Source organism: Notothenia coriiceps, unplaced genomic scaffold (assembly GCF_000735185.1).
Source record: "Notothenia coriiceps isolate Sejong01 unplaced genomic scaffold, NC01 NC01_scaffold00011474, whole genome shotgun sequence".
NCBI classification, from domain to species: Eukaryota; Metazoa; Chordata; class Actinopteri; order Perciformes; family Nototheniidae; genus Notothenia; species Notothenia coriiceps.
The window spans coordinates 75822-103776 of record NW_011344175.1 but is presented as its reverse complement, the minus strand read 5'-3'; the positions used below and the strand labels follow the sequence as shown (position 1 = coordinate 103776).

The following is a 27955-nucleotide window of genomic DNA, read 5'->3' as shown; positions in this document are numbered from 1 at the left end:
GAATCATAAGCTCATATACACAGTACACATAGTACACAGTAGCCTGCACACTAAAGTAGGGAGAAACACTTGAATAAACTAATTGAATTATTTATACTGAAATATAAACCCTTAATGATTGTCGATAAGGCTGATCATAATAAGTCAGACTTTCTGACTGTTAAGGGTTAATTTCAAAGAGGGATCAATTAATGGAGCATTCTAAAGATGAATGTACCTTCTGTGCGTTTAAGAATTTACATGCACATATTTGATGGATACATAGCCAGTGACCACATTTTTAAACTACTCTTGCACAATTTTGAGGTACTTAATGTTATTTAATATTTAATATTTCCATGTTTATGCTAGGCTACTTTATACTTTTACACTACATTTCAGAGGTAAATCGTGTATTTTTACTCCACTACATTTATTTAATAACTTTAGTTACTTGACAGATTTGGATTAATGATGTGAAATCTAATCATCACTTGAATAATACTTTAGTTACACTTGGAGTAAATTTACAGTCCACCCTCCAGTATACAAATTAATTCAAACTCTGCACCTTTACCAGCTTTGATGACACTTTAACGATCAATAATTATAATCAAAACGCATGATGTATATTCTGAAATAGACATATCTGCATAATTACTACTTCTACTTTTGGTACTTAAGTTTATTTTGATGCTTATACTTGAGTAATTTTTTAATGCAGGAATTTTACTTGAGTATTGCTACACTTTGGTACTTTTACTCAAGTACATTAGTACTTCTCCCACCTCCAGTCAATTTGTATTATGAAAAATGACTTTGGTATAGGAGTCATTTCTCTTTTTTTTTTTTTTAGATGTATTTTTTTTCTGAAATATATTTCAATCCAACTTGAAACGTTGTCCATGGTGGTAACATGCACCCAGATGTCGCTGTGGGGAGCTGCGCTCTGTAGTTAGCAGGGTACAGTGTGAGCTCTCTTTTACACCGCATGCTCGGTGTTATTCTCCCATCCCATGTTTGACCCTGGCCACTAGTTCCTCCTCACACCCACTCTCTATAAAGTGCCCATGCTTTTCCTCACGCAGTCTCTTTCCCCGGCCACAAAACAAGCGTGAGTGTCTAACTCACCGATCTTGAAAAACTTTAAAAAAAAATAAAAAATATAAAATCCACAAAATCTTAATAAAAACAAGGATAATTAAAGAAATACAAACGTTTAAAAAAAAAAACAGTAAAAATAATAATTTATAAAAATACGAGAAACAACAGGCCTTGGGCTTTAAACGAAGTTCGTGTCTTTTAAAGGAAGAAACACTTGAGAAGAGATCATTTTATATCGTGATTTTTCAGTTTTTTTTTTTTTTCAACAAGCTGGACAACAGAGCCAGCTGTCTTTTTGAGCTGAAGGGCACATCGGACCCGGAATAGAGCTCACACCAACCGGCTTTTTTCTGGCGTTTCTGAGGGGAACCCTGAATTCATTTATATTGTGAATTCAAAGTTATGGACAACACAGCGACAGGGAGTTATCCGATGGCTTCTCTTTACGTTGGCGACCTGCATCCCGACATCACGGAGGCTATGCTGTATGAGAAATTCAGCCCCGCCGGACCGGTGCTCTCCATTCGGGTCTGCCGTGACATGATCACCCGGCGATCCCTCGGTTACGCCTATGTGAACTTCTCTCAACCCGCTGATGGTAAGAAACACGCGAAGTGATCACTGCAGTTTGAGCATATGTTACCTGCATGCGGCTTTAAAATGCACACCTCATGCATCCTTTAAATATTGACAATGTCACCATATGATCTCAATGTCAAGAGTTAACCTGTCTGCATAACCCAATGCAAAATCAAGTAGGCTACACACTGACAATGAAAACACATGATTTGCTTCTAAATAACCCTGTGCCATAGACTGGATAGTGCACTCATTTTGACCCATATAAGCATGCCCCAGTTGTTGAGAATACTCCTGCCAGCATTCACACCCATGCAGTTTGATCTGTAGCTACTTGAAAGTGAATAGAAGCGTCTCTTTAATGCCAAATGAATTGGGAATATCAAAACCTTTTGCAGTCTCACTTAATCTGCCCAAATGACCCATTTCTGCTCCTACTTAGGGCTACTGGGTGTAACCAATTCACATAGCCCTCTGTTGCTATGTCTAAGCAAGAGAAGGGACAGCTGAACAATGACTCCTGCAATGCCAGCTTGACATGTCTCATTTGTATTGTCTGGCACATGCAGTAATAGTAAAATACTCTATCCTGTTGGCATTTAATCCCATATTTGGTATTATCTGAATCCTAATAGGTTTATCTGTAATATCGTAACCATTTGAGGGTTGTTCATCTATTAGGACATTGTGCCTCCAGTCAAAGCATTGAGCAATAGTAGCAGGTGCTGTGGTGGCCTGCTGACACTGTTTACATTGTGTGGGCTTTTTTGCCTCCTTTATCAACGATAAACACCTGTCACAATTTATCTGTGCTCGAGTCTGTCACCAAAAGCTGTTGTAACGATATGTCACAACTTCAAGGGAGGTAGTGTCACTCACTTGGTAAGAGCCACAAGTGAGAAGACAACATATTTGTTATTGGAAGTGTAGACATGGGGGGGATGGTAACTGTTGGGTAGTTAGCATGTGCCTGTGGAGCAATAGCTTGCTGTCTGTAAATAAATCTAACTTCTGTATATCTGTTTCATTCAGAGTAACGCTGTAGTCATGCACTCTCTGTTGATTTTTTTATGAATCCCACTCTGAGGCGTAGTGTTGCTCATTTGAGCATTCTTGTTGAGTGGCTCTTCCCCACCAATGGTAGAGAATGCTCTACTCACACTCTATGCCAGCACATACCTCCCAGGACCCCTCTCTAAATATAGAACATCTTTCTGAGCAGCACTTAATTTGCCTGGCAGAAATTCTTTTAAGTTTTTACCTTGAAAGAAATTGTTAACCAACAACTAATAATTCAACACAACAACATTTGACCACTCTGTTTAACTACTGTTCTTAATTATTTAACTAATCATTTAAAATAGTAATTATTACATAGATCAAGCTGGCCTTTTTAAAACTCCAATTCCCAATCTGAACGTTCCAGAAGACCACATGTTTGACAGCGGTCACACACACCTTCTCTGAGAACACAGGCTATGAAGTACAATTGTGATCCAAACTGCTGATGCCAGCAGACACAAGGCAGCTCTGTTTTGTTTACCAGACACTTTTAGCTGGAAAGCCTGGCCTATGTGTGTGTGTGTGTGTATCTGTTATTGTGGACAGAACAAAGGGATGTTTTGGCGTTTGTGCACACATGGACATGAGCGCCTTTATGAGAGTTGGTGCAATAGATTGAGAGAAAACATTTTATAAATTGAACCTGAACCTATGCCTCCTTCCATTATGTCTTCTTTGAATCAGGTTTAAAAGAGACAGAATGAAGTGAGCAGATAACACATAGTACATCTTATACCTACAATAAGCACATTTGTATTATAGTTGGGCCTGCTGCACTGATAGTGCAACTGTCTTAGGTCGGACGTGGCCCAGCAGCATGTGTTGAGTTGGAGAAGGGGGACATGTGCTCCCAGCTCGCCCACTGCAGCTGCCCCTGACACATGTCCCAGCTGCTCCTCCGCCTGTCTGCTGCAGTCCTCAGCCATGTTACATATACCTTGTTAATGGGCTGGAAGCTAAGACTAATACACTACACTGTAGACTTTGGGTTCATCTTATTTCTCCTGGGACGTTATTAAACGATAATTAACACCCTAAATAATCATTTGTATACCAACTTTCTACCTCGTGTTACCTTTTAATACTCAAAGAAAATCATGAATACTTTCATGGTAAAAAACTAAGAAATGTTTTGCTATATTGAAATAAATGGGAGCTGTGTTGAACGGCAGCAAAACTATATCCAATTATATTAAATAATAAGTTCTGGGGTCATCTAGTAAGAATGGTAGTATAAAAATAAGACTTGGGTTATACTTAACAATTTGCATGGGATTATTTGATGTAGTATTGTTGTTATTTGATGCAATACTATTTACTTCAAACATCAATACTTCTTGATACATTCTTTGGGTTATCGTGAAGGCATGCAAAACAAACACAGTTTTCTTAAAAAAAACACCGGCGAGTAATTGATATACAAATGATCATTTTATGTAAAATGTCTCTTAAGGCCCTGCTGTGTGTGTGTATGGCAGCATCTTAACAATCGGTTTTGACAAAATAGAAATTCCTTGTGTGCATGTATTGTCCATGATAGATGGAAGCATGTTGGTTACAGACATACTAGTAACATATATGTTTTGACTGGTTGCTCCATGTAAACAACCACCCCTGACCTTTCCCTCCATATCTCTGCCCCTCCTCCCTCAGCTGAGAGAGCCCTGGACACCATGAACTTTGACGTGGTGAAAGGGAAGCCAATCAGAATCATGTGGTCCCAAAGAGACCCCTCACTCAGGAAGTCTGGAGTGGGCAACGTGTTCATCAAGAACCTTGACAAGTCCATTGACAACAAAGCCCTGTACGACACCTTCTCTGCCTTTGGCAACATCCTCTCCTGCAAGGTACAACTGTCCTAAATTCGACTGAGGGATGTTAAAAGATGATCGTTTCTATCAAAACTGTTCTTGCCTTGAGATTTCACACAAATGTAGTTAGTTCTAGTTCCATCTCCAAACATCACTGCCATATTCCCACAGTTGAATATGAAGCTACAGCTAGCAGCTGGCTAACTTACCTTGTATTGGAAACAGCTAGCCTGGCTCTGTCCAGAAGGTAACACAAATCACCCAACAGCCTGATGCTTACTAATGTACAGTTATTTAAATATGGATCGAGTGACACCTTACATGTTAAACTGGCAAATAAACCCTGTAAAACAACAAATAGACACGTTTTTGTACAGACGGATCCAGGCTAGCTGTTTCTGGTCTTTATGCTATGCTAGGCTAGCTGTCTTCAGCTTCATATTTAGAGGAAACATTTTACAGTGGTATCGATATTCTTAATCTTACCCTCAGCAAGAAAGCAAAGAAGCGCTCTTCTAAAACGATTTAACTATTGCTTTCAAGTTAAACCGAATGCATGCAAACATACCATACATACAGACCTATCCTGGTTGAATAAAGGTAAAATAAATAAAATAAAATAATGCTGATACAATGTCTTTCTCTACTCCAGGTGGTGTGTGATGAAAATGGTTCCAAGGGCTACGCTTTTGTCCACTTTGAGACCCAGGATGCTGCCGATCGTGCCATCGAGAAGATGAACGGCATGCTTCTGAATGACCGCAAGGTGTGAGTGTCTGATCATTTAGGAACTTGGGACAAAGGGTTGTTTATTGTTGTCAGTTTTTTATAAAGAGACTTTTAAAACAATTCAGCTTAAAATGTAAAGAAAATCTTGAAAGTAAAAGAATAATGATGCTTTTAAAAGTCCAGTTGTAGAGGTTGCAGTTATCATAGAGCTTATGGTGATAATATAGCAATAGCTTACATGTACCGGTGTTATAAGGGTGTTTATTTTGTGTAAACCTGACTTGTTTGTTCTGCACATGTGTTGAGTGAACTGACTTTTCGTGTCTTTTTGGAGTTGAGTTTGTGTGTGAATAATCTGACTAATAAAGCTCATCTCTCACAACCGCCAGTAAGAAGATAACCTCTGAACTGATTAGATAACAAACTAAAAGCTCTTACCTTAGCTCTTATCTTTCTTACCAGAAGCATTTTCTGTTGCCTCATTGGTCCACCCGCTGGTCACCCGTCTTGGAGTGTTTGTATGTGTGTGTGTGTGTGTGTATGACCACGCTTGTGTGTTTTAGTGATGGATCGAATGCAGGAATACAATACTGGATGGCAGAAGGGGAGAGGTCATCATAGCAAGGTATATAAGATCACTTGGTCTTCCTCAGCTTTTCTTTGTACTGTGAGACTCTGTTCCTCCATCCCTCTCCATCCACCTCCTCATCAAGTTTTGGACCAAGAATTAAGATGGTTGTCTCTGTGATGTCTAGCATGCCAACCTATCTGCCTGCCTCTGGTGATATTAACAGCAGTTTGATGTTTTACCCCAGGAATGATGTGTCACATGATGAATTTGTTTTGTGGGTGTTGTTCCTGTTTTGTAAAAGAAAGTACTCTCTTTTACTTACCTTGCTTGTGTGGTCAGGTCATCCTCTCCCGGGATCAAGAGTGTTTTTAGATCGGGAAAAGGAAGTCAAAACAGATGGATCCTGGTTTGTTTTACCCACCACTTTCAGGACTGTTTTACAAGAGTGTGTTTCGCTGCTCCCCTTCCTCTCTTTAGGTTTGTGGGTCGTTTCAAATCTCGCAAAGAACGGGAGGCTGAACTTGGTGCCAAGGCCAAGGAGTTTACCAATGTCTACATCAAGAACTTCGGGGATGAAATGAATGATGAACGGCTGAAAGAGCTTTTCGAAAAATATGGTAAAGTGGAACTAGATTTATCCTCCAAACCTGAATGTGGTCTGCAATCCCGGACCCACTTATCTGACCATTAATCTCTGCAGGTACAATTCTCAGCGTGAAGGTGATGACAGATCCCACCGGCAAATGCAGAGGCTTTGGATTTGTTAGTTTCGAACAACATGAAGATGCTAACAAGGTACTTTGCCCTCATAGTGTGCACTACGTGATTGGTCATTTGTGGTAATTCTTGCTAATAACAATGATTTTGTACAAAGGCTGTAGAGGACATGAATGGCACTGAATATAATGGAAAGACAGTGTTTGTGGGCCGGGCTCAGAAGAAGATGGAGCGGCAGGCGGAGCTCAAGAGGAGGTTTGAGCTGCTGAAACAAGAGAGGATCAGTCGTTACCAGGTGTGTAGAGACTAATCCCTTAATTAATCAAATAAATCCTATATTTAGTCTAATGTCGAAGAAGCTGCTACGTATGAATCCTGACTGTCCGTCTTTGGTTTCAGGGCGTTAATCTTTACATTAAGAACCTGGATGACACCATAGACGATGAGAAACTGCGTAAAGAGTTCACTCCATTCGGGTCTATCACAAGTGCCAAGGTGAGAACAATCAAATTGATGTTGCAATTTCATCACCATAAGAGAAAAGATGATGTGTCAGTGCTTACAATATTATGTGTTTGAAGGTACTCAGTCACTATCTGTCTCTACATTAGGTGATGCTGGAGGAGGGCCGCTCCAAGGGCTTCGGCTTTGTCTGCTTCTCCTCCCCTGAAGAGGCCACCAAGGCTGTGACTGAGATGAACGGACGCATCGTTGGATCCAAACCCCTCTACGTCGCTCTGGCTCAGCGCAAAGAAGAGCGCAAAGCCCACCTCACCAACCAGTACATGCAGCGCATTGCTGGCATGAGAGCCATGCCAGCTAATGCCATCATTAATCAGTTCCAGCCTACCAGTGGATACTTCATGCCAGCTGTGCCACAGGTAGGAGAATCAACGTCTGTAAAGATAGTGTGTGTTAACATGGCCATCTTAAAAATATACAGTGTTGAATGTGAAAGGGGCTAACTCCTAGTAACAAATCTATAGATACTTATCATCTGACTCTACTGAGTTTTTTGGTGTAGGCTCATTATGTTTGACAAATGTTTAAACCTTATGTAGATAACCAGCTCATCATTAAACTGCTGACTACAAAATGTAACATCTTTAAGCATTTACCAGCTTGAAGCCAGATATTTCCTGCAGCAGTAGATGGACACCAAAGACAGAGCTAATAAGAGGAGTGCATATTGGATTTATCTTTGCCCAGTAGATACAAACCAAAGTCAAATGTCACGCAATGTGTGCTTGATGTGTACATATGCAACTCTGTGCTAATAAGTATGCCATACCAACTTTAAATGTTATTATGAATTGTCCAATTACCACCAACTCTAAGTGAAGTGTTTTTATTGTTTTCCCCAGAAGTCACAAAGTACAATGTTGACTCTTGTTTTATTTCAGTAAAACGTAACAGGTTACAAAGATAGTCACATCAGTGGTTTAGGTGTGGTATGACTTGAATGACATAAAATGAAACATTTCCCTCACTTGTACCCAGCAGGCCCAGAATAGGACTACATACTATGCACCAAATCAGCTGGCCCAAATGCGACCCAACCCCAGGTGGCAGCAGCAAGGAGGCAGAGGTCAAGGTGAGCATTTGGCACTTTATGACGTTGACAATTGACTAGCGATACCGAGTTGGGCGGCTTGGCCGGTCAAGTTTCCCGGGCTGATTTTTAGTCCCAGTCCGCCCCTGCAGGGCATCTATTTTGGATATGCTTTCACGGACACTGTAATATAGCTATACTGCAATGGACCTATTTGAAATCTATACAATTTAATGCTCAACCCTTTTGTTATTCATCTCATTGTTTTTGTCTCTGCTTCTGTCACTCCTAGGTGGTTTCCAGGGGATACCCAACTCGCTGCGTCAGCCAGGACCCCGTGCTAACTTGAGACACATGAGTCCTGGCGGTGGCTCACAGGGTCCAAGAGGTGTGTTCACTCATAACATTAGCAACCACAATGACCACCATCATTGATATTCACTTTTGCTTTTATTGAGGTATATGCATGTTCAGTAGAGGTTGTCAAGACTCTGAATTATGCTCCATTTTCCCTCCTCTCTGCTAGCTTCTGGCCAGGCCATGGCTCCTCGTCCCTCGATGGGAGTCCCCGGCCCCCGCGCCATGCCTCCTTACAAATATGCCACTGGTGTCCGTAACCCCAACCCCCAGGTGGTGCAACCTATTGCCTTACAGCAGGTATGAGCTAAAAAAAACACATCATGTCATGTTCCTATCATATCGAACCCCAAAACCTTTATATCATTTTCCTTCCTATGCTTTCTCTCTGTCCAGGCTCAGCCGGCTGTGCACGTTCAGGGCCAGGAGCCTCTCACGGCCTCCATGCTGGCTGCTGCACCCCCACAGGAGCAGAAACAAATGCTAGGTAATAATATCCCATCATGATAAAGAAACTATTATGTTTTTTTTTAATAATTAGGTTGATTTATTTATTTATTTTTCCAAATAGGTGAGCGTCTTTTCCCACTGATTCAGTCCATGCACGCCAACCTGGCAGGAAAGATCACTGGCATGCTGCTGGAGATCGACAACTCTGAACTGCTGCATATGCTGGAGTCTCATGAATCTCTGCGCTCAAAGGTACTTGATTACCTCTATCCTTGCCATAAAGTGGCACTAAAACGTCTGTTATCCATAGTACGCTGTTTCATTCATGTTCGATGTTATCTTTGTACAGGTGGATGAAGCCGTTGCTGTGCTTCAAGCACACCAGGCAAAGAAGGATGCGACTCAGAAAGTGGGAAGCATGGCTACTACTGCTGCTGTGGCCACATCCTAAAGACTGTGTGCTGTACTGAAGTGGTACGTATCATTATCAGTCAGTCTATTCTTACATAATTCCAGGTTTGTTGTGTTAATAAAAAGTAATTGTCTTTCAGCGCACAGGCAGAGTGCAGAGATGGGGAGAGACACTCTACACCGACTCCATACACCTTACTCCTCTGAAGAATTATGCAAAAAATGAAGGGAAAAAAAAGGAAAATGTAATAAGAGATATACTGGAACATTTTGAAAAATATAACGGTTCATAGTTTTCTAGTTCTGTAAAACTTTTAAACTGCATACCAAAAGCAGATATGCAAACAAATCTTGAAGGAAGGTTCTTAACCTTGTGGCGAAGGAGAGAGACCTCTTTTTTCTAAAAAAGGGAAACAAGCCTTATTCTTTTGCTTTGCTTGAAAGTTTTATGTTTGATTTGAAATGATGAACTCCCCCATCCTATCATGTTATCATGGGTGTGTGGTATTCTCAATAAAAGGATGACATATCAAGGTTTCTACTGTTGTCTGAATGTAATGCCTACATGAAGCTTTATTTATTCAGTTTCAAGTGACACACGCTTACCTATCAGTAGTACACAGAGATGGCCGAATTGTACACAGCAGAATAGTTAAGGCATTGCAGGAGTAGAACAAACAATATTATCATTCATATGGTATGGTATCATATGTTTTGTCTGGATGTTCACTCGGATAGATGATTGATATAAGCTACAAGCTACATTGGACCCTTGAAAATGACATAGGAAAGATTTTGCCTTAAAAAAATGAGAAACTAACAAGTTAAATGAATCATATTTTTGCATAGAAAACCCATTCAAGATAATTGTCATGACTTAATTGCCATTACATCTCAGCAAAATAACTTATTCAATGCAACTAAAAAGGTGTCACCACCATCATGTTGATCATATCATTTTTATCCATTAGCTTGCATAGGATTCATTAAACATTTTTTAAAAGCTTTAAGACACTTCTCATTCTTCGAAAGAATGATCCTGATGACAGAAAGCATGTGCATCAATTACTGACAAAGGGTGAGATATAAAAAATATATTTTCTGAAAGTTTAATGCCTTTTTTCTTATCTTAGTCAAACTAAATATGGTACCACCAGCCAGAGATATTCTTAACAAGCTATAAGTTATCTTAGAAAAGAGCTTAAAACAAATCAAAACATTTTTGATTTATTAATTAATATTTAATCCATTAGTTCAAATGCAATATTTATAAGAGTGCCCTATTAGATATTGGTTCCCAAAAATATTTTTGGCTGCTCTTAAAATGTCCCTTTTAGATAGAGAAAGGTAAAATAAAATATGCTCCACAATAATCCGAGATTTTTCACAGCAGTTGGACTTGTAAGAAAGCACAGGTGTCCCAGTAAGTGATTACAGTGTGAGCCACCAACAGGCCTTTCTTTCCACAGAGGATATTTGGACATTATCAGCGTGGGAAAATCAGAGGGAAAAAAATAAAAATAATGATTGAAACCTGGCAACTGCTGTTTCAGGATCCTAGAATTGTGCATAGAGGCATACCGTTGTTGTAAAACACAACAGTGCATATGAATCACAATATCATTTCCTGTGCTTTTCATACTATAACAAGTGGCATGTCCCTATCTGAAACAGCTTAAGTCATCATTAATATTATTATTCAAACATGTAACAAGGAAGAGTTTTATCTCAAATGCAAATCTTATTTCACTTATATCCAAATGAAAGCTTTTTGTCTTCCTAAATAGTAGTAGTAAAAAGTAGATGTAGAGTTTTGGAATATTTGCTGAACAAGATAGATAAAACTGGTAAAACGGACGTTCCCAATCCCAGCTATAGAAGGAGTGTGGTGATAGTCTGCAGCTGAATGTACAATTTGTAATACTGAAGCCTAGTATTAAAGTGAATATGGAGTCGTGCCCGTTTCCTCCGACAGATGGCGCCTCAGGAAACGTGGTCATTGGGAGGCGGGCTTTAGTCTCATTGAACCAATCACAATCTGCGGGGTCAAAGTTGAGGGGTAACATCCAATATGGCGGCTAACAAACGAGTGCTGTATGTTGGTAAGTTAATGTTTTTTTTCTTAAAAATCGTTGAAACTACATAGTTTCACTACATTTAGCAAACATAAGGTCAATACTTTATAAATATTTGAAGTAACTAAATGAAAATATGAATATAGTGCAAGAAAACCTCCGGAAGGAAAAGGTTTAGCCGGTAAAACTTGAAAACGTCTCCTGAAAACATGGCAACTTCGCCGATTTTTAACATGAGAAAGTAGTTATAGTCAACTTGTTAAAGAATTTTGAATGAATTTAGTCAAATATAAATATAAGCCTAAGCTTCAGGAAATCCTATAGACATATGTTTATTGGACGCAGCACGTTTAAACTGTCCCGTTATGCTCTTCCGCTAATATGCAATAATATACATTTCATCATTTTGCTGTGTTCTGTCAGGTGGCCTGGCAGAGGAGGTCGATGAGAAGGTGTTACATGCAGCTTTTATTCCGTTTGGAGACATTACAGACATCCAGATACCATTAGACTATGAAACAGGTAAGACTAGTAACTGCTCTGTTTCTGCAACACTTTATCACTGTGGCCAAGATAAACTGAAATAATGTGTCTGTCTAATGATCTGTTTTCAGAAAAGCACAGAGGATTTGCCTTCATTGAGTTTGAACTGGGAGAGGTATGTACTGGTACTTCTCTAAAGTACACACTGAAAGTAACAATATTCTGATATTTACATGAAAATGCCAATACATATATTAAAATAGGCTAAAATCAGTGTGTAGTTGCACTATTGAGAGAAAAGTTAAACATGGACACACCTTAACACTATCTGAGTTTAAAGAAAGGTTTGCAACACATAGTAATCTATCTGCTTGGGATTGTAATGTACTGTTATGTAGATCCTTGAAATATGTCACTGCCCCTTGTTGTTGTACAGCATATAAATATGAATGGGCTAAATGTATTATTATTATTTGCACTACTGTCTGATAAGGACATTTTGTATCTTTGCTTGACTGTTGAATTCAGTGTAAACATGGATGGTAACATATAGTAAGGATTTCAATTATACATATTTCTGTGCTCATGACATATATGGCCTTTTGTTCTGTAGGATGCTGCTGCAGCTATTGATAACATGGTAAGTGCATCACTGTGTTGTGTAAGTGCATACACAATCATGTAAGTGAGAATGTTATTCTGTTCCTGAGACATAGCTGATGTGAGTTTGCTCTTTTCTAGCTTTCTGTTTTAATGTTGATGTTCTTGCTCTTTCTGCCAGAATGAGTCTGAGCTTTTCGGGCGGACTATCCGAGTCAACACTGCCAAGCCCATGAGGATCAAAGAAGGATCTTCTCGACCAGGTAATTTAAAAACAGCTTATAGAGTTCTTAGGTTCAAGTATATTAAATCCTTTATTCTTAATTTAAATCTGCTTTTCTGTCAGTGTGGTCGGATGACGACTGGCTGAAGAAGTTCTCGGGGAAGACAGCAGAGGAAGCTGACGGGGAGGCAGCGGCTGGAGAGAAAACCACCACTACAACAGAGGAGGTGAGGCTGCTTTCTCTAAAAAGGGTTGGTGGCTCCCACCCTTAACTATGTCAAGATAGTGACATCAGTATGATTTGGTTGTTTTTTGCAGGCTGAGCCCCCGGCTAAAAAGGGCAGAGTTAATCCTCAGGTCTACATGGACATCAAGATTGGAAACAAGGCAGCGGGGAGACTACGATTCCTTCTTCGGGCCGACATTGTTCCCATGACAGCAGGTGTGTGTGCTGTAGGGCTTTCAACATCATATCTTTGTCAAAAAGTTATTTTGTAGCTGTACAATGTTAAGTGTGCTTGCATAAAGAATTGACACTGAATTCTACAGGAGTCGATATTAAAAAAAAAAAAGTGTTTATCATTCCCCCCTAAATCTAAAATTGGCAAAAAGTGACCTCATCATCGTTTCTTTCATTCTCTACAGAGAATTTCCGCTGCCTGTGCACGCACGAGAAGGGCTTTGGCTTTAAGGGCAGCTGCTTTCATCGCGTCATCCCTCAGTTCATGTGCCAGGGAGGAGACTTCACAAACCACAACGGCACCGGGGGCAAGTCCATCTACGGCCGGAAGTTTGATGATGAGAACTTTGTCCTCAAGCACACAGCGCCAGGTGAGGAGTTTTGTGTGGGGTTCGTGGGTGTTTGTGTCGGAGGTCTGAGTGTGAATCAGCATCATGCTTTACAGATTCTGTGGATAACTGTTCACAATCTTGTTTTTTTGTGTTCACAGGCCAGCTCTCCATGGCCAACTCTGGAGCAAACACTAACGGCTCCCAGTTCTTCATCACGACTGACAAAACAGACTGGCTGGACGGCAAACATGTGGTGTTTGGAGATATGGTGGAGGGCATGGATGTGCTCCGTGCAATGGAGGTGAGGGATAAAGGGTTGACTCAGACTGCATTATTATTATTATTATTATTATCATTATTATTATTAAATACAACTGAAGGTCAATGCAGTGATCATAATGAGCTACACAATACAACAACATAGCCCTCTGGTTTAAATGCTCTCAATTTAAAAACAATTTATTTCAAAACAATGTCCATCACTATTTGATTCTCACTTTTGCTACCTGTGAATACACTTTCTGTTCATCATCTCACTTAAAAGGGGACACATTACAAAATCACTATATTGGTTTAATGTTATATTGATAATAGCAGGTTATTTAGCTATAAAAGCTTGTAAAGGTTAAAGACAATCAGGATGAATCTTTAGATGTAATTGCTTTTTTATATTTGTGTTTTCTTTTTGCAGGCTCAGGGAAATAAAGACGGCAAGCCGAAGCAGAAAGTAATCATCTCGGACTGTGGAGAATATGAGTGACCAAAACAGTGTGTGTTTGCTTGTATGTGTCTGTGGCTGCAGTGTATGTCTGACAGTGTGAGTGTGTTCATGGTATTTTGTTCTTTGAGCCCACATTGTCTGCCATGTAAATATTTCAATAAACTTCTTTTTTTTTTAATAAAGAAACCACAGCTTGATTTCTATTCCTTGGTACAAAAAGAGTGGAAATGGTTGGCCAATTCTCTTAGCGATGCATATCAAATCAACCGCTTCCTAAATTATTACAGACAAGACACCAGCAAGTGTTGAACAAGTTTTGACCTTTGGTCACCTTTCACCTCAAGTTTGCAAATGGTAATGTTGGTTACAGTATGTTGAAAATATTAATAAAAGCCATAGTGTATTGTGTCAAAGAATATGAAAAGTCCTTATAAGTCCTTATGTAATTTTCGATAATATCGATAGAATAGTTTTCCATTGATTTCAACGGATATTTTTATGTACAGTGAGTCCAAAAAACCTGAGAATGTTCATTGTATTGTATAGAAAATATCTGAAGAAAACCAAAAGTATAGTATGTTGAACATTTAATAAAAAAGTCATATTGCGTGTCGAAAATAGTAAACAAAAATACAAAGTCAACTAATTAGAAAATACGATTATTATGTCGAAGATTTCTGAAAAAAACAATTCAATAATAGTTTGACATGTTGAAAAAGTGATTGTGTGATATGTAGAACAATTTGAAAAGAACTCATAGTCAAGTCTGGTGAAAAAGTAAAGAAAATCATAGTATAGTGTAAATATGAAAAGATCATAGTATGTCGAAAAACAAGACAATTATATGAAAATACTGCAATATATCAAGATGCAATTGAATGAATGAAAGCTATAGTAACACAGATGTCAATTTTTACAATGCCTGGAATGATTATAAAACGTAAATAGTAACAGTGAGGAAGAGTATTACTTTAAAAAACATCCTTTATAGTTGAGGATAAACAGTTTATGTAAAAAAAACAGATGATGTGCATGCGCTGATATTTTATACAAATACGAAATGTCTTTATTTTACATGATTTTATTGTTTGTATTGAATTGTTTTTTCTTCATTTAATGGGTTTCATGTAAATAATGAACTTGCAGGACACCTGATCAATCCAATCTGATCCAAACGCATGATGCCTATTTTGACATAAACGGTACATCAAACGTTACCCTATATCCATACGTAATCGTATAACAAGTTTGTTGCAGTGTGGCTGCCACACCTGAGCAGGTTGATTGGAGAGAAGAAGACATGGCAGGCAAACAACTCCACCCCCTCCACTCCCGTCTGTTGAGAAATCTCCTGAGATATTCATCCGAGAGCTTCACCCAAGCTGCTCCGCCGCTCCGACACTGAAGCGCAGCAGCAGCGGCTAAACTGTAAGTAGCCTATTCAAATTAATATGTTAAATACGGAATAGGATGATAACGCGAACATGTTTGGATTTATCCGATTGTGTAGCATTTAGACGAGGATATTGTGGATACGCGCAATTGCAGACGGAATGTCCAAACTTTAAAAAGTTTACCGCAGTCATTTGGAAGTGATTCAGTAATATTTGTTTGACTGTGTTTCGGCACAAAACGAGTTTAAAAAAGGTTTCTGCTTGTAGAATAAGAACACATCTTATATTATCAAGAAATGACGGACATTTGTGTTGTTCATTGTGTTGTTTTTGATCTTTTTTTTAATCTTTTTTTTTGTTTTGATTTTTTTTATCTTTGTGCGTTAAATATATGTTAACACGGGATTATCATGATATTAACCCAGTTTCGCCCGAACTTGTTTCTTAGTTGTTTTATCCCTCTTCTATGTGTGTGTGTGACTGATTTATTTTGTCTCAGGTCGGTAGATACCTGGTTTTCTCTGTGCCTGTTCAGCTGAAAAGAGTTTCCTCTGTCTTCCATCAGCAGGAAGAGAAGACAGACTGTGAACAAACGTCGTCATGAACTGGGCATTCCTCCAGGGCCTCCTCAGTGGAGTGAACAAATACTCCACAGTCTTCGGCCGAGTGTGGCTCTCTATCGTGTTCCTATTCAGGGTCTTGGTGTTTGTGGTGGCCGCAGAGAAGGTGTGGGGTGATGAACAGAAAGACTTCAAATGCAACACGGCTCAGCCCGGGTGCCACAACGTCTGCTACGACCACTTCTTCCCCGTGTCCCACGTGCGGCTGTGGGCCCTGCAGCTCATCTTCGTCACCTGCCCCTCTCTCCTGGTGACGATGCATGTGGCCTACAGGGACGACAGGGAGCGCAAACACCGGCTCAAGTATGGCGAGAACTGCAGAACCCTCTACCTGAACACGGGCAAGAAGCGTGGAGGCCTGTGGTGGACCTACGTTCTCACTTTGGTCTTCAAAATAGGTGTGGACACCACCTTCGTCTACCTCCTCTACCACATCTACGAGGGTTACGACTTTCCCTCGCTGATCAAATGTGAACAGAAGCCCTGCCCCAACAAGGTGGACTGCTTCATCGCTCGACCCACCGAGAAACGGATCTTCACCATCTTCATGGTGGTCACCAGCCTGGCCTGCATCCTCCTCTCCATTTTTGAAATCGTCTACCTGATTGGCAAGCGATGCCGTGAATGTTGTGTATCCATTCACAACTCTCGCCACACCACGAAACGCACATTGATCGAGTCAAACGGTATAAAGATTCCTGGAAAAAGCTCCCCTGAGACGCCCGCTCCTTCGTACAGCCTTGTCACATCCTGAGATTCTGAGATTAAAGGAAAAGACTAAATGAATGCGGTGGGAAAGGAAACTAATCTCCCCCCACTCTACAGGCACTTCCTTCAAAGACTTGTCAGCAGACATTTTGTGCTCAGAGACTGAACTACGATTGAGTTTGTTCTTTACTTTTTTTGTGTCCACTATCAAAGACTTTTAAACATTTGGACCCCGAGGCATATGTGTAATTTATCTGGAATGTGCTCACTGTTGTGTTTGGGTCAGTGTATTTTTTTTTACAGATGAAGTTCAGCCTTGCAAAGAAAAATCTAGTTTGTGTGATTCAGATTTAGCCTACAGTCCAATTACATGAGTCACTCCATGGTTTTGGCGATGGTTTTACAAACACATGTGGTTTTCTGTGTAAAGTTTTCCCTCTGCTCAAAGCTCAACCCAGAACTGCTTACTCCAAGCTGTACTGTGTCTCTTTCCCCTTCACTCACATGATCCTATCTGGTTCTTTGTGAGTAACTTACATAATTTATCATTAGGTTTGACAGACTGATCTGACTTGTTTTTAAACTGCTTCCTATACAAAGGCAAACGAGTGCAATAATGTTGAAATGCAGGGTTGTACACACATATATCAGGATGTGTGGCTGCAAAGATGTTAATAATATTGTTGTTAATAATATTTTCCAATAAAATAATTGTGATGTTTGGATGTGAGTTTTCTTTACATTTTCATGTTTTCAAAATGTCTTTATTCCTCTATATAATCAAGGAAGGCAATTTAGAGAGGTCCATATGCAGTAGTTCTATAATAGTTACACAATAAATCTTAACATATGAAATATACTGATTTAATCTAGCCACAGGACTTATCGATTCTTCACAAGTTGTGTGGTTTGACAAAGCCCTCAGACTTTCTTTCTTCTTACACTTTTTACATTTCATAAAGCCCTCCCTCCCCATTGGCGAACAAAATTGCTCTGTTGCTAGGCGCAGCGCCCTCATTGTTTAGGTAGATTGGTACATTGGAGAAGGGCGGAGGAGGAGTCTCCCACCCCTCGGTTTGAATCACCCATTCTGACGGGTGTTGATCCACCCAGTGCAGGAATTTGTCGGTCTACACAACCTCTGACTGGATGTTTCCACTTGTGAAACTTCATGTGTGATAGAAGAGATATAGTGAGAGTAAAATACAATTTCTTACTCTCTTTTGAACCCAGTTAGATCATTTGCTCTGCTAGTGTTTTTCCCTCTGAAACTGCCTCCTCAATACCACAGAGGAGAATAAATATAGTTGGTGCTGCTCAGAGCAATAAAGAATGACATTTTAAAGAGTCAAACATTAAAGTGTCTTTGCATAAACATTCAGAAAGATAATCTGCAGACTACTGTTAACAGATTTAATGGGAAACATCAATGTATTTTACAGTAGACAGTAGTTCCGATCAACCTTTTTAACAAGAGAGGTCTGTGGATTATCATGGTTCCTAGGGCAATGTTTCTTATAAACACTTTTAACACCTCTACTTTAAAAGGTCGGTAGCACAAATGTCACAAATTGATATCTAAATCTACAAGAAGAAAGTGGCAAAATAAGTTTTTATGTGGGTGATTTGAGAACTTTCTAGGGGGTCAGATATGCTACAATTAGTCTGAGTTAATCATCAATTCCATATTATCTAAACAGGATCTAAACTCTCAAGTGTTAGATCAAGTGTCACAAGGTCTGAAAATATAAGCAAACAGAATTGAAGTTCTCTTTGTCCCTTTTCTGCTTGCCCAGCCTTACTGGGTAGTTAAGTGAAACGGGCAATCCCTCCCATCAAAGGACCCTCCCAGCTATTTTCGGGTTTAATTTCTCTCCCCAGGCCTTCCCTCTGTTCTGGTAGATTTCCTTCCTTTCACAGCCACAGCAGTGAAAAGTGTTTACCCCGTGTTGTGTTGCTGTTGTCTTGTCGAGACTTGCTGCTGGCAGAGGTTGGGGTGCATTCCTCCAGGTGTGTCCCAGAAGTAGACTGCCTGGACCAGTTATTCATCTGGAGCTAAGAAGCAACTTTTCTTTACCCTCCCCCTCACACCTCTAGTTCAATTGTTGTAGTCTGAACTGCTAAAAAGCTTTTACAGGAGTAAATACAGATGTTTTTGGAAGCTTAACGCCACAGCTGGACTTTCCTCGAAAGCACAATCACAGTTGATGTTCGGAGAGTTTTGCCCGTTGGCTGCGAGTCTTTAAGATTAAGTGTTTGCTTTAGACAAGCCCACCTTATAACATTCTTTTCATGGTGTAACCTTTCATACAATTCAGCTTTCTATATTGTAGAAATGGTTTGAACACAGACACAATATGAGAAACAAACTTGTTCTAAACATGAATACAACAAAAATTTGCACTGATAATTGAATTACTTATGGATTTTTAGACAGACAAAATTCTGTCTACATGTCAGTTTCACATCTCATTTTTTCCAGACATTTTAACTTTGGTGAAGGAAAAAACATAATTTAGTTAGATTATGAGGTTAGTTATGTTTGCAAACTAAGCATGTGGCATTGCAACTGCTCTTATATCTCAACCTTGTGAATTACAGTTTTTTAGCCCACTTCCTCTAATAGTTGTGAGCCATTGTCATTGTGAGCCTGAAAGAAGAAAAGTCCATTGAAACATAGCATGCGATTGAACAGAGCAATGCAAATTCAGTCAATGACTTGACTTGAGACTGGTGAAACATGAGCAAGTATATTATCCTTTTATATAAAGTCAACACAGGATTTAATAGCTCTGAATAGTCTGCAAGAAGTAGCATGCTCTGGCATAACTATGGCATGTTTGATTTTCCTTTACAGCTTCTGAGGACTGCAAACACTGCTTATGATGGGATGGTTTTCCTAAAGAAAAGAGAGACACAAAAGCTGTTTAGAAGGGATATCTTATCTGTTAAGTCTGAAAAAAAACAAGGTTTGGTCGTGAAAAGCATGCAGATGGTGAAGTGGAGACAATAGATCTGAAGATGAGCCTATAAGCATGAATTGTGACAGTGTTATCTGAGAAGAGCTCTGTCTCTACAAGAATAAAGGAAACACAACATGCTCTTTTGGCACTGTTGTTAAAGTCATGGAAGCAGATGGAATAAATTAACAGAGCAGTAAATGAATGAGGAAAGAGAATGAGGAACAAGGAACAGGGACATTTAAGAATTAATAACAAATTCCCCCTGTATAATGATGATGTGTGTTTTCTGCTATGACCTCCGGCCTACCAGCAACCCCACATTCTTCAATAGCCTACTCCTACGTAAAATCCCTGTAAGAATGTTGTCTCGTCATGCTTTTAGAAGCTTGCAACAAGTCAAAGACATGCACAACAAAACAATACCAAAAAAATGCATTCACCTTAAGGTGTGTCTGTCTGCCTCTTACGCACACTTTATGTATAGTAGCTACTCAAAAACACGTTCAAACAGGGAGACGCTTCCTGGAAAAAAGGGAAGGTAAAGAACAATGGACCTACATCTGATATTTGAAATCATTTTAATGAGCACAAAACAACCCTAAGAAGAGGATGCTTTTCCTCATGTAACGGTGTCTGGAAGGATTTGGTGGTCACTATGTTGCCAATCCTTAACGTGAACCATGTGAGCTCTAATTGGTTTTATCTGGTGCCAAATGTGTTGGTGCATGTGTCCTGAAACCCTTACGAAGTCTGAAAATGGTTTCCTTGAACTGTGATACCTGTTACGCCAAAAATATTTGATTAGCCACCTAACAGTGGGGTGTGAGACCGAGTCAAGGAGGCAGACAGAGAGAGAGAGACAGAGAGAGAGAGAGAGAGAGAGAGGGAGAGAGAGGAGAGAGGGAGGGAGGGAGGGAGGGAGGAAGAGGAACATCTGGGGTGGCTCCAGTCTCTTTTCTGTAACCACACCCACAGGCGCATTTCTCAACTCTGGGCTCCGCTACCTGTCGACTGGAAACGAATCTGTGCGTTATAGGACCAAAACGACATTAACGCGGCAAGAAACCCCGCAGAAACACATATTATCAGGTGGCTTTCAACATATAATGGACTAATACTTTTATCGGTAAGTGGAAAACTCGCCGAAATGAACTTTTGCTGTGTCTTTAAAAAAAAGTTTAGCTCCGCGTTCCAGTCAATTGGACAGGAGTTGATTCGTTGTTTTTTATACGGCCGTCTCTGTAACGAGAGACGGCCGTATACAAAAAAAAAACCACACAACCTGTATTGTCCCGGGTAATTGTGTAACTCATACTATCGGAAAAGAGCTAAATCCATCACTAAAATATGTTTAAATAACGCATAGAGTCGGTGCGTAAAAGGCCGTTTTTAAAGACTCATTCAGATGTATTTTTTTACATGTAGACAGCAGAAGACTAATAGCATTTACTATGTTAATTACATACGTATTTGCATTAAAGTCATGTAGTTAAGCCATTGTGTTTTGTGAATTACATGAAACTCTGGATGTGTCATCGTTGTTCCAACTTGTTTCCTTCATGAACGGATTTGGCTCGAGGCCTACCCATAAATGTGTTGTTGTCAGCTAGCTGCTGATAAATGAGGCCTTTGGGAGTTGCTTTAACTTTAATTTAGATTTATAAGATAAAGAAGAGTTTATAAAAGAACAGAATTTAAGGTTATGTATTATGCAAGGCACCTGGAGTTCACAGAGTGAAAGCAGAGTACTCAGCAGAGAATGCAAACATGTTCACCCATTCTTCATTCTGCCATGTCCAGGTTTGAAGATAAACTCCAACCAGCAACAGAGGATTTCCAGAGAAAGGGTTTTTGACTGCCAGCCGAGGACATGGACTGGAAGACCTTCCAAGCCCTCCTCAGTGGGGTGAACAAATACTCTACGGCGTTCGGGCGGGTATGGCTGTCTGTGGTGTTCGTGTTCAGGGTCATGGTGTACGTGGTGGCGGCGGAGCGAGTGTGGGGCGACGAGCAGAAGGACTTTGACTGCAACACCAAGCAGCCCGGCTGTGCCAACGTCTGCTACGACCACTTCTTCCCCATCTCCCACATCCGCCTGTGGGCCCTGCAGCTCATCTTCATCTCCTGCCCATCTTTTATGGTGGTGATGCACGTGGCGTACCGTGATGACCGTGAGCGCAAATACAAGATGAAGCACCCAGACAGCGACAAGCTGTATACCAACACGGGCAAGAAGCACGGCGGCCTGTGGTGGACCTATCTGGTCAGCCTCTTCGTCAAGACGGGCATCGAGGTTGCGTTCCTCTACATCCTCCACCACATCTACGACAGCTTCTACCTGCCGAGACTAGTTAAGTGCAGCGGGGCGCCTTGCCCTAACTTGGTGGATTGCTACATCGGCCATCCCACTGAGAAGAAGGTCTTCACCTACTTCATGGTTGGAGCTTCTGGCCTCTGCATCGTCCTGAACATCTGCGAGATCATCTATCTCATCTCCAAACGCATTGCGCGAATCGGCAACAAGTTTAAGAGGCGCCATCGCAGCACGGCCGTGCGACAAGAAGACTACAACAGCAAGGAGCCCTTTAACAACATCCATTTGGCCGTGCCGAGTCGGGACCGGAAGGACAGGCCTCCGTCCTTTAAGAGTGCATTCAAGTCCTCACACGGGGTATCCAGCCTCATAATGGAAGAGAAGATACGGGCCTCCGCTCCTAATCTGTCCTCCTCATGAGATGACAGGAGGCTGAAATTAAGAGATCAGCAGAACCCAGTGTCAAACTAAAAGACAAACAAACTCAGAACTATGAGACAAACGTCAGTGTGTGTCTGACCCTGGAAGTCATGAGTCATCAGTGCAGGATCCATCCCTTGGGCCCCTGTGTCCACATCTAAGACTCTTTTTGAGCTCATGAACTTTGGTTTCCAAGTCAACATCCACAATGTACAAGTCAGCTCGAGCCAAATTGATTTGTTAATAATATGTTGGTTTTCTTCTTTTTGAACACAATACAGGTCACTGTGCCTTTTCAACTTCACCCCCTCACCCATATTCAAACATTCCTGTGAGGTTTCTGTCTTTCATGTGATTCGAGTTTTGACGCAGGAGGGGAAGGCAATGAAACGCTCACACAAGGAGGCAGGACACACCTGGCAAAGGTATTCCCCCTGCCTGCCTGCCAGTGTATACAGTGGTGTGTCAGGGCACTAATTGTTAGACGCACATTTCTTGATCTCTTTTATTTAACTGAACATTAGCTTTACCTTTATCATGTGTTGTCCTGTTGACATTAAAGATGGTTAAAAAACCACATTGGGAGTGGGGATACTCCAAAGTCATAGAGTTATGGCTGAGTTTTACTTGAAGGTGTGTGAGCTGGCCAAAACAAAAATGTTTTTACTGCACTTTTGCTTCAGATAAGCAACAGTGTGCATGTAATATTAGTGTATTTCTTTATCTTAAGCCTCAGCAGACTCAGGTTTATGCTGCACGGTCATACGCTGTTCTGCCTGTGTTTTGATGTGCTTGTACACAAACACCCCTCATCCAAGACCACTGTTGATTTAAATAAGGCCAAAGGAATGCTGCTGTTTATCCCTGTGCTGTTAGAGCTGCAGCACTGAGGAAAAGGTCGTACAAACGGACGTCTCATTGAACTATTAACGCATTTTTGTGAGTTCCTAATCGTCCCCTATGGACCTTAGCTGGACATGGATATTATGCACTTGTTAAAAATGTAATTTTTACAAAGCTAAATATATTAAATGTATTGAATGTGTGTTTTGTATTTGGTGTTTTCAATGAGGGATGCTTCTTGATACGCAGGTAATATTTATTTTTGGAACAGGTTTCTATTAACACATAGGACATCCTCCCACAAACTGTTTGATCATCCTTATAATTTAAAGAGCTGTTATTTTCCATTGTTGTTGACTCATGATTAGTTTCTTACACAATCCATTAAAAGGCATGCAATATCATTTGTCCACATGATCTAGCTGTGAGTCATCACATGTGATTTTACTGTGTCTTATACTCATGAGGCAAGTTTCTAAAGCACCATGAGGAGGCCAGCAGTAAGAATCTCAGTCTGCCTGTCAGACTTGTAAGTCAGGTTTTTAACAAGGTGGAGTAAAGAAAAAAAGTTTGTTTATTCTGGATCATTTTCACAACAAAATGCAAAATCACTATGAGTTAGGAAATATTAACATTGTGCCTAATATGGTCAGTTATGGCTCCAAAAATGTTTACAATTGAGCTAACTGTAAAAGGCTTAATTTACTTTTCAAGCTTCTTGAGTTACAATCTTTCTTTACAGTTACGCTATTTATATCACTTTGCTCTCCACATAAGATCAATGACACATTTCATGTATGAAATACAATTTATTTTTAAATGTACAATCTACATTTATTTACATGTTGAATTTGAAAGGAAAATAAATGCACAACACATCAACATTTGTTCCACAAGCCAGTACAATGCCCACGTTCATTAGAACAGATTTTTCATTGACTCTATATGGAGAATTCATTTGAAGACAGACATAACGGAGTATGGTAGAAAACAAACAGTGTTTTCATCCATACCCAAGACATAATTCCACTGGTTCATTAACAGAAACTAAGTGTGTGTCTACTTTGATTTGGCCAGAAAGGAATTTAAACACACTATTAAAGAAGCAGGTGATGGCATGGCTTTTATAAGATGGATTTGTGATTAGACTGACTGTACATAAGGCACTGTTCCAGCTATGCCATCATGAAGTTTAATAAGGTAATCCAAAAATAAAGTAACTGGTACTTGGCGAGGATGAATGAAACTCAGGAGAGAATAAGCAGGTCTGCACATAGAGAGGATGAAGGCTCCAGGTTTACAGTCTGTGTTTTCACTTTAGTCTACAGCTTGCAGTTGGCCTGCGCTACTTTGGAGCTGGTCTTCCTGTTGAGGGTTCGGCAGATATAAGCTCCGGCATCCATCAGCTTTGAGAGGTCCACTCCCTGAGGTGAGGACAGCAAGTCAAATGTTAAACTTGAAGTAGCCCACATCCCACAAAATATGGCTAAAACGTAAGCTACAAATTTAGCTTAATTATAATATGTGGAAAAAATGCAAAAAAAACAGCAGCTTAACAAGTTCTACTATATAGGAAATAAAAGAAAAGGGAGGTTAAAGATAAACATAAAGGAGGACTTCTCACTGTTTGAATCCCAAGTCCGTGAAGCATGTAGACTACATCTTCAGTAGCAACATTCCCAGAAGCCCCCTGGGCATAGGGACAGCCCCCCAGCCCTGCTACTGACGAGTCCACCACACTGATTCCCATCTGCAAAATAATGGTGAAATAGATTCATTAAAGACAATCTTCAGTTTATGAATTAATGTTTGCTCTTTACCTTTAATATTTATTCTAATGATAAAAAGGAAAATATATTTTCCAAAAATAGTAAGTAACCAGAGTGAGGTCTGACCTGTAAGGCTACGAGGATGTTGGCCAGGGCCTGGCCGTAGGTATCGTGGCAGTGCACTGCCAAGGCATTAACTGGCACCTCTTTGCTCACCGCCTCCAGCATTTCAATCATGCTTCCAGGAGTCCCCACTCCTATTGTGTCACCAAGAGAGATCTCATAGCAGCCCATGGAGTACAGACGCTTAGCCACCTGCGAGATAGAGTCCAAGTTAGACCTGGTTGACCTCGTAGTGTGTCAGTTTACGTCAAATAAACACGTATAAAATAAACTCACGTGTGCAACTTTTTCTGGTGCCACCTTGCCTTCATAGGGGCATCCAAGAACACATGACACATAGCTGAGGTGACAGGAAACAGAGAGGAAGGAAATGAAAACCCAATCATTCCAGTAATGTATACATGTGTTAGGAGCGAGACAGTAAACCTACCCTCTAACTGGCACACCGGCTTCTTTCGCTGCTTTCATAATCACTTCAAAGCGCTGTAAACTCTCTTCCACTGAGCAGTTTATGTTCTTCTTACTGAAGAGCTCTGATGCAGCACCAAATATGGCTACCTCTGAAGCTCCAGCCTTCAACTGAGGTAAGTAAGAGCAAGTACAATTTGTAGTGAAACATTGAGACTACAGTGTAAGAAGCTGGATTTATCAGTGTAGCTATTGGGATGTGATGTGTGAAACTTACAGCAGCCTGGAAACCCTTGAGGTTGGGGGTGAGGACGGGGTAAGACACCCCCGGTTTCCTACCAATCCCCTTCATCACCTCCACCTGGTCTGCCATCTGGACAAGGGAGACAGAAACCAATTAGTCCTGGAGAACAAGCGACCACCATTCCTTCATACTGAGGTTCTGTACCGCCCTACGTTGGGTGTGTCAGCACTTTCCATATGAATGGCTGTGGGAGAACAAACTCACCTGTGGAACCCATTTTGGAGACACAAAGCTGGTGGCCTCAATGACTGGCAGCCCTGTCGCTGACAGCATGTCAATCAAATGAATTTTAGTTTCTGTTGGCACGATAGTCTGAGGGGGGAAGCAGCAGAACAACAAAACGAGGAATATTTGTGAAAAGACTGACAAAAATGCATGCCTGGAATTATTTCACCTGTTACGCAATATTTAAACACCTGCTCTATTTCATCATACTCTCTGTTGTAAAGTTACTAAGTACATTTACTCAAGTACTTTACTTAAGTAAAAATATTGGGGTACTTTTACTTTTCTTGAGTATTTCAATGTTCTTGCTACTTTGTAAATCTACCCCACTACTATTGAGAGATTAATAGTATACTTTTATATTATTATTATTATTATTATTATTATTAGCTACCCTGCAGTTTACCAAGTAATTTCAGTTAGCTGCCCCTTTACAAGCTTTGATAAACAAAACAAAAACAAATAGTTATAATCAAAACATATAATATATATATATACACATACACACTTGTACCTATACTTGAGTCACATTTTGATTGCAGGACTTTTACTTGTAACAGAGTTTCTACACCCTGGTACTTCTTCTTTTACTTAAGCACAGGCTGTATTCCTCCCACCTCTGACTATGCTGATGGTGACACGCATAGATATGTTAACATCTGACATGTAATAGCTTCTGTTTAATCAAATTATTCAAGTCATTAATTGTTCTTACATAACTGTACCTTTTCATTCTGAAGCCCATCTCTGGGTCCCACCTCCACTATTTTCACCTTCTCTGGAAGAGCTTGACCTGCTCTTACGCCAGCCTGCACAAACACACGCAGACACATATTTAATACAGATGTAATTTAAAGCAGTGTTAGGTAAGAAAACTTGACACACAGCTGCCTAGGTTACCAGCTATCAGTGACTGTATGTATGTATGTTAGCTTAGCTTGACCGTGGAGGAAGCTAACAGTTCGCCGACAAGCACTACATTCCTGACAGCCATTTAAACATGAACAATATAACCTGCTGGGAGATAAAAGCATAATAAAACGTACTGCAGTGACCTTTGCTGCTGAGCTATACGCCACATACTTCTGACCCATTGCTGAACTTAGAATTCTTCTGTTTACAAGCCTCATCACGGCCGCCATGTTGGTCGGTTAGTGCTAGATCCAAGCCCCCAGGAAGTGCGCCGGACTCTGATGAAAATATTCGTTGTGTCCAAAAGGCGGTACTACAATTTCCGTATCAGTCCGTGACGTCACTGGGCCCAGAAATACTTTTTCCCATTCACTAACATTGGGAAAGAGACGTCTGTAAATCAGCGGATACTTTTTTTTAAACTAAATAAACTACCCAGTATGAAATATGTTATAGCCCTTATTATAATCATTAAGTCCTTAAAGTTGTAAAATGCACTAAAAGCCGAATCGAGATTTATTTTCTGTCTCCATTCATTCTACTGAGCCGAGAGTGGCAGCTCCGGGGGCGGGGCTTAAGGGGCGCATGCTCTGTGAGCGCACATACGGGTTCTTCTCATGGATGTATAGGTTCTTCTGCTCTGACAGCCAGGCATGATGGGTAATCTGTGACGTTTCGCTCTCTCAAAAGTTGGGCCATTTTGTCCTCATGCGCCAATGAGCAGCTCTCATCGGAA

General features: G+C 40.4%; 5 protein-coding genes across 10 annotated transcripts; 4 read left to right on the top strand and 1 right to left on the bottom strand.

The window, feature by feature from the left end:
* Positions 1 to 1078: 1078 nt before the first annotated feature.
* Positions 1079 to 9852, top strand: pabpc4 (poly(A) binding protein, cytoplasmic 4 (inducible form)). 2 transcript variants are annotated; one of them, XM_010772604.1, is made up of 15 exons: positions 1079 to 1681; positions 4378 to 4571; positions 5188 to 5303; positions 6313 to 6452; positions 6536 to 6630; positions 6710 to 6847; positions 6952 to 7047; positions 7164 to 7433; positions 8056 to 8146; positions 8397 to 8492; positions 8631 to 8761; positions 8858 to 8948; positions 9033 to 9163; positions 9261 to 9385; positions 9463 to 9852. In XM_010772604.1, the coding sequence occupies exons 1-14, from the start codon at positions 1486 to 1488 to the stop codon at positions 9360 to 9362; spliced, it is 1887 nt and encodes a 628-aa protein (XP_010770906.1). In that variant the 5' UTR covers positions 1079 to 1485; the 3' UTR covers positions 9363 to 9385; positions 9463 to 9852. The 2 variants fall into 2 exon arrangements, with proteins under 2 accessions (XP_010770906.1, XP_010770905.1); XM_010772603.1 differs by having other exon boundaries at positions 8053 to 8146.
* Positions 9853 to 11346: 1494 nt separating this feature from the next.
* ppie (peptidylprolyl isomerase E (cyclophilin E)) lies at positions 11347 to 14407 on the top strand. Its single transcript, XM_010772602.1, has 10 exons — positions 11347 to 11424; positions 11821 to 11919; positions 12012 to 12055; positions 12494 to 12520; positions 12662 to 12743; positions 12827 to 12930; positions 13022 to 13145; positions 13349 to 13534; positions 13654 to 13796; positions 14187 to 14407. Exons 1-10 carry the CDS (start codon positions 11394 to 11396, stop codon positions 14253 to 14255), a joined length of 909 nt encoding a protein of 302 aa, XP_010770904.1. The 5' UTR covers positions 11347 to 11393; the 3' UTR covers positions 14256 to 14407.
* Positions 14408 to 15523: 1116 nt separating this feature from the next.
* On the top strand, positions 15524 to 17661 carry gjb10 (gap junction protein beta 10). 3 transcript variants are annotated; one of them, XM_010772600.1, is made up of 2 exons: positions 15524 to 15644; positions 16176 to 17661. In XM_010772600.1, exon 2 carries the CDS (start codon positions 16211 to 16213, stop codon positions 16982 to 16984), a length of 774 nt encoding a protein of 257 aa, XP_010770902.1. In that variant the 5' UTR covers positions 15524 to 15644; positions 16176 to 16210; the 3' UTR covers positions 16985 to 17661. The 3 variants fall into 3 exon arrangements, with proteins under 3 accessions (XP_010770902.1, XP_010770903.1, XP_010770901.1); XM_010772601.1 differs by having other exon boundaries at positions 15545 to 15644; positions 16179 to 17661; XM_010772599.1 differs by having other exon boundaries at positions 15562 to 15644; positions 16110 to 17661.
* Positions 17662 to 20863: 3202 nt separating this feature from the next.
* On the top strand, positions 20864 to 23895 carry gjb3 (gap junction protein beta 3). The gene is made up of 2 exons (XM_010772598.1): positions 20864 to 21027; positions 21702 to 23895. The coding sequence occupies exon 2, from the start codon at positions 21772 to 21774 to the stop codon at positions 22633 to 22635; it is 864 nt and encodes a 287-aa protein (XP_010770900.1). The 5' UTR covers positions 20864 to 21027; positions 21702 to 21771; the 3' UTR covers positions 22636 to 23895.
* A 139-nt stretch (positions 23896 to 24034) lies between these two features.
* hmgcl (3-hydroxy-3-methylglutaryl-CoA lyase) lies at positions 24035 to 27488 on the bottom strand. 3 transcript variants are annotated; one of them, XM_010772595.1, is made up of 9 exons: positions 27354 to 27488; positions 27033 to 27116; positions 26287 to 26394; positions 26056 to 26151; positions 25801 to 25949; positions 25647 to 25710; positions 25374 to 25562; positions 25103 to 25228; positions 24035 to 24902 (listed from the first exon to the last, which is right to left on the bottom strand). In XM_010772595.1, exons 1-9 carry the CDS (start codon positions 27447 to 27449, stop codon positions 24801 to 24803), a joined length of 1014 nt encoding a protein of 337 aa, XP_010770897.1. In that variant the 5' UTR covers positions 27450 to 27488; the 3' UTR covers positions 24035 to 24800. The 3 variants fall into 3 exon arrangements, with proteins under 3 accessions (XP_010770897.1, XP_010770898.1, XP_010770899.1); XM_010772596.1 differs by having other exon boundaries at positions 27363 to 27487; XM_010772597.1 differs by having other exon boundaries at positions 27391 to 27471.
* Positions 27489 to 27955: the final 467 nt, after the last annotated feature.

Coding starts and splice junctions, on each gene's coding strand:
- hmgcl (XM_010772595.1), bottom strand. CDS start 27,449: ATGGCGGCCGTGATGAGGCTTGTAAACAGAAGAATTCTAAGTTCAGCA. Junction 25,563..25,646: donor CACCAGAAAAAGTTGCACAC/GTGAGTTTATTT, acceptor TCTATCTCGCAG/GTGGCTAAGCGTCTGTACTC. Junction 25,229..25,373: donor ACATCCTCGTAGCCTTACAG/GTCAGACCTCAC, acceptor ATTATTTTGCAG/ATGGGAATCAGTGTGGTGGA.
- ppie (XM_010772602.1), top strand. CDS start 11,394: ATGGCGGCTAACAAACGAGTGCTGTATGTTG. Junction 11,920..12,011: donor ACCATTAGACTATGAAACAG/GTAAGACTAGTA, acceptor ATCTGTTTTCAG/AAAAGCACAGAGGATTTGCC. Junction 12,744..12,826: donor AGAAGGATCTTCTCGACCAG/GTAATTTAAAAA, acceptor CTTTTCTGTCAG/TGTGGTCGGATGACGACTGG.
- gjb10 (XM_010772600.1), top strand. CDS start 16,211: ATGAACTGGGCATTCCTCCAGGGCCTCCTCAGTGGAGTGAACAAATAC.
- pabpc4 (XM_010772603.1), top strand. CDS start 1,486: ATGGACAACACAGCGACAGGGAGTTATCCGATGGCTTCTCTTTACGTT. Junction 6,631..6,709: donor AACATGAAGATGCTAACAAG/GTACTTTGCCCT, acceptor TTTTGTACAAAG/GCTGTAGAGGACATGAATGG. Junction 7,434..8,052: donor TCATGCCAGCTGTGCCACAG/GTAGGAGAATCA, acceptor ACTTGTACCCAG/CAGGCCCAGAATAGGACTAC.
- gjb3 (XM_010772598.1), top strand. CDS start 21,772: ATGGACTGGAAGACCTTCCAAGCCCTCCTCAGTGGGGTGAACAAATAC.